We start from the raw sequence: 4,306 nt of genomic DNA, 5'->3' as shown, positions 1-4,306 counted from the left end.
TCGCATCTACGCAATCTTCTTCCCCACCTGAATGCATCACGGGAATTAAGTAAAGTAATGGCAGGTACTCACAGACGCAGGTGTGTGAGGAGGGACGCTGGTGTGGGGAGATCATAGCAACCTTGTCTTGTGTCTGTAAGGAAGAAAGAACGATGATAATGACACTGACACTTGTATTGATACTACTACTACTACTACTAATGCTATTATTGATAGTACTTCTACTACTACTAATGCTATTGATACTACTACTGTTGCTAGTAATGCTATCGATACTACTACTACTATTACTAGTAATTACTACTACTATACTACAACTACTACTACTACTACTACTACTACTACTACTACTACTGCTACAATTACAACTACTACTATTACTACCACCACTAGTACTACTACTACTACTACTACTACTACTACTACTACTACCACCACCACCACCACCACACACTCACACTACTACTACTACTACTACTACTACTACTACTACTACAACTACTACTACTACTACTACTACTACTACTACTACTACTACTACTATACCATCCTTCCACAATGACACTGAACAATACACAAAACCAAAGGACAGTTCAATACATTAACATCATCATTGCGACTGTCACATTGTCACATAAAGTTACATTGGTCTCTTTGACAATCGATTCTTTTTAGACCCGCCCCGCCCTGCCCCGCCCAGTCTTGTTCCTCCCTGTTTCTACCCCGCCCCGCTTCTGCCCCGCCTCGACCAAAACAGCCCGCAGAGACCAAAGACAGACCATGCAAGACCAATTTACTCACGGTTGTCTGGATTACGTACACGCCAAACCAAGGGAGAGATATGAGCACGTGCGCACACACACACACACACGGTTATTATCAGCATTCTTTTCATTCTATACATTTAAACTGGCACAATAAATAAAGTAGAGGATAAAGTGAAATATTTTAATGAGTTATCTCTCTCTCTCTCTCTCTCTCTCTCTCTCTCTCTCTCTCTCTCTCTCTCTCTCTCTCTCTCGGTATCATTCAATAAAACAAAATCTCCGTAGTTAATTAGAACCTCATTCACTTTTCCATCACAAACAAACAATCAACGTAAACAACAAAAATAGTCCTTAAACAAAACAATGAAAACAAAACCACGCCAATGAAATCAAACGAAAAAAAGAGAAAAGAGAGCGAAATAAAGCTAGTTGTATTCTAACCTGCATGGAGACTTAATAAATTCATTCACCACAGAGAAGAATTGTCAGAGGAATTGAGTGATTTCAGCGGCATTTCAGCGGCGGGGGAGAGAGGGAGAGGGACATATGAGCGGCAATAATTGAGGCCTCGGTAATACGCGTTTTGAGGGGAAGGGTGAGGGAGAGAAATAGAGAGTGTGTGTGTGAGAGAAAGAAGGAAGGAAGAAAGGAAGGAGGGAGGGAGGGCAGAGCGGCATAAATAGGATGTGGTCAACCCGAAATAGGACGGCGTTTGTGGGATGATCTGTTTAGGAAGCGGAGAAAATAGTGGCTGGAGGGAAAGAGGGAAGGAAGGAAGGAGGGAGGGATGGAGGAAAGAAGCGGAAGGGATTTGAGTATCATATGTTTGCCTCGTGCGAGTAGCGCCTCTGTTCACCCTGTTCAGGTGAGTACTCAAAGGTGATGTGTGTGTGTGTGTGTGTGTGTGTGTGTGTGTGTGTGTGTGTGTGTGTGTGTGCACGGTAACGCCCTTAGCTTCTCACAGAGCGCTGGCACAACGCTCCCATAGCTTAATGCTCCCCTACATCCTTGAATTTCCCATTCCTTTCCCCCTCCCCCCCTCACCCCGAGTTGCCGACAGGCGTGGTAAAAGGATCAGCACGGGGCCTGTTATGTCCTCATGTGCGCCATTCAGCCGCCGCCTCCCGTCATGGAGATTGGCAACACTCCGTCATCCCCTGGGGGGGGCGGGGATGGCGCCACTTTCCACGCTCCGGGGCTCGGCTATTTAATTCCGGTGTCAATTGGTTTAAGAGAATATTATGAGGTTGTGGGTGGACACCTTCCTGGGATGCTGTATCCAGAGTGACGCTTCATTGCCCTTGAGACTCTTAACATGGATATTAACGATGACTTTTCCTTCTTTGCAGAACACGCCGAGGTGTGCTCAGACAGCTCCGGGCCGCCGCCGTGCAAGAAGCAGCGAAAGGCGCGCACGGCCTTCACCGACCACCAGCTGCAGACGCTGGAAAAGAGCTTCGAGCGGCAGAAGTACCTGAGTGTGCAGGACCGCATGGAGCTGGCGGCCAAGCTCAACCTGACCGACACGCAGGTCAAGACCTGGTACCAGAACAGACGGTGAGTGGGGCTCCACGTGTCAGTCTTGGTAATAGTTGAAATATGTGTAGGGAGACACGAGCACAACACGGCACTTGTCGACGCCGCGCGTTCCGCCACACAGACAATGACTGACTTTGCTCTCCTTCCCTCCTCCAGAACCAAGTGGAAGCGGCAGACAGCCGTGGGCCTGGAGCTGCTGGCAGAGGCTGGGAACTACGCGGCGGTGCAGCGCATCTACAGTGCGCCCTATGGCTGGCCCTACCCGCCCCAGTCCTCTTCAGCCGCCGCAGCCGCTGCCGCCGCCGCCGCTCTCAGCCCCGCCGCCGCCTCAGTCGATCTGTACTACCGCCAAGCCGCCGCAGCAGCAGCCTTACAAAAGCCCCTAGCTTATCGACTGTACCCGCCAGGCCTGCCCATCCTGCCTCCCCTTCACTCCGACCCCCTGAGGGACGCGCTGCGGCCCGAGGCGCTGCGGCCAGAGACCATCCGTCCCGAGGCGCTGCGACCAGAGCTCCGCCACGACGCCCTCAGACACGAGATGCTGCGGCAAGACCTGCGGCCTGAGACTCTCCGGCCAGAGGCGCTGAGGCCTGACGTGCTGCGTTCTCTCGCCTCCTCCATGGCGGGCACGTCACCGCTGGCAGGCTCCTCCCTCACAGTGACTGCCTCCCTCCCCTCCTCGCCCCTCACCTCTCCCCTCACATCCTCGGCTTCCCCCTCCCCGCTGTCCTCTGCTGGGCCGCTGCCGCCCTACTATCGCTCCGAAGCGGCGTCTCAAGTTTAAGCCTCCCAGCCTGGTGGCTCCCTCCCCCATCAACGTCACCACATCGTCACCACTCATCTCATCACGTGCATCACCCTCACCGCCGCCCTTCGCCCCTCATCGCCCCGCCGCCACGGCCTGTACATAGCTGTGTGACCAGTGCTCAGTGTATATAACGACAATTACTGTGAATGCATCGTCCACCACTACGCGGTCCCGCCGCCCGCCGCCCTGTGCCCTCCTCCCCTCACTCTCTGGCATGGGACGGGAAGCATGTTGCGTTCCGCCCACGCGCCCCTGCCGCCCTGTATTCTCCCCGACTCCTGTGTGCTGTGCTGTCACCCACGCACAGCTCCCGCCGCCCACCACTGCACCCACCCACCTCAATGTACCCAGGGTAGGAAACACTCTCTCTCTCTCTCTCTCTCTCTCTCTCTCTCTCTCTTACACGCATCGCAGTACAACGCACGATATCATTAATAAATACTCTTATTTGTAAAATTGCTGTACAAACAAACACATTGGCCATAAATGTGATATTACCATTTAGTTTGCCGGCCTGCGTGTGTCAGGTGTACAGAAGGCAGGTGCGGCGCATAGGTGTAGTCACGTAGGTCCTCAGAGTTCCCAGGAGCAGGTGTGTCGCCCGCCGCCATCTCTCGCTCCTTGTATTTTGATGTAAAGTTAATAAAAATAAACTTACAGGTGTTTTATCCTTGTCTTCTTTCCCCGGGGCGTAATGACAGGGCGTGGAGTTAATGGTGTTAGTGTACTGGTGGCTTTTAATTATTTCTGACATGTGGCGCTGCTGTTGTCAGTAAATCATCGCTGCTTGTAACTTTATGCGCCAGTTTACAAATATAACTTTTAACTAAAAAATGAATAACCAGGAAGAGCGGGAGTCCATAATTTATGCAAAACGATTATATCAATTTTAAACGCTGCAGCTTCGATACACAAATAAATATATTCGCATAATTTACATAAATCACGGGGAATATTTTGTGTTACTTCGTGTTAAACTCCTGAAGACGTCACGGGACACACCTGGTGACGGCGGCCATGCAGGTGACGCTACTGCTATCCCTGTGACGGCTGTTGTAATAACAGTAATAGCTCTTCCCAGACTACAAACAGACAACGAGCCAGACAACAAACAGACAACGAGTGTTTTATAAATGGTTTGTTGGTGTAATTCACAGTGATAGCAGCGGCAACATATGGTGATGAAGAGGAG

The 4,306-nt window shown here is 51.0% G+C and overlaps 1 protein-coding gene across 1 annotated transcript in view; it reads left to right on the top strand.

The window, feature by feature from the left end:
- The window catches only part of LOC123508842 (barH-like 1 homeobox protein), a 13,317-nt gene extending 9,537 nt beyond the window's left edge, over window positions 1–3,780 (top strand). The window contains exons 2-3 of the mRNA XM_045262785.1: window positions 2,117–2,324; window positions 2,463–3,780. Of these exons, the coding sequence (XP_045118720.1) occupies window positions 2,117–2,324; window positions 2,463–3,090 (836 nt within the window). The 3' untranslated portion in view covers window positions 3,091–3,780. The remainder of the gene's footprint in view (window positions 1–2,116; window positions 2,325–2,462) is intronic.
- The last annotated feature ends 526 nt before the right edge of the window (window positions 3,781–4,306 follow it).

The sequence above is a fragment of the Portunus trituberculatus genome, chromosome 25 (genome assembly GCF_017591435.1).
Source record: "Portunus trituberculatus isolate SZX2019 chromosome 25, ASM1759143v1, whole genome shotgun sequence".
Taxonomy (NCBI): Eukaryota; Metazoa; Arthropoda; class Malacostraca; order Decapoda; family Portunidae; genus Portunus; species Portunus trituberculatus.
Note: the sequence above shows the minus strand (reverse complement) of the source record. Positions and strands in the feature narration are given on the sequence as shown.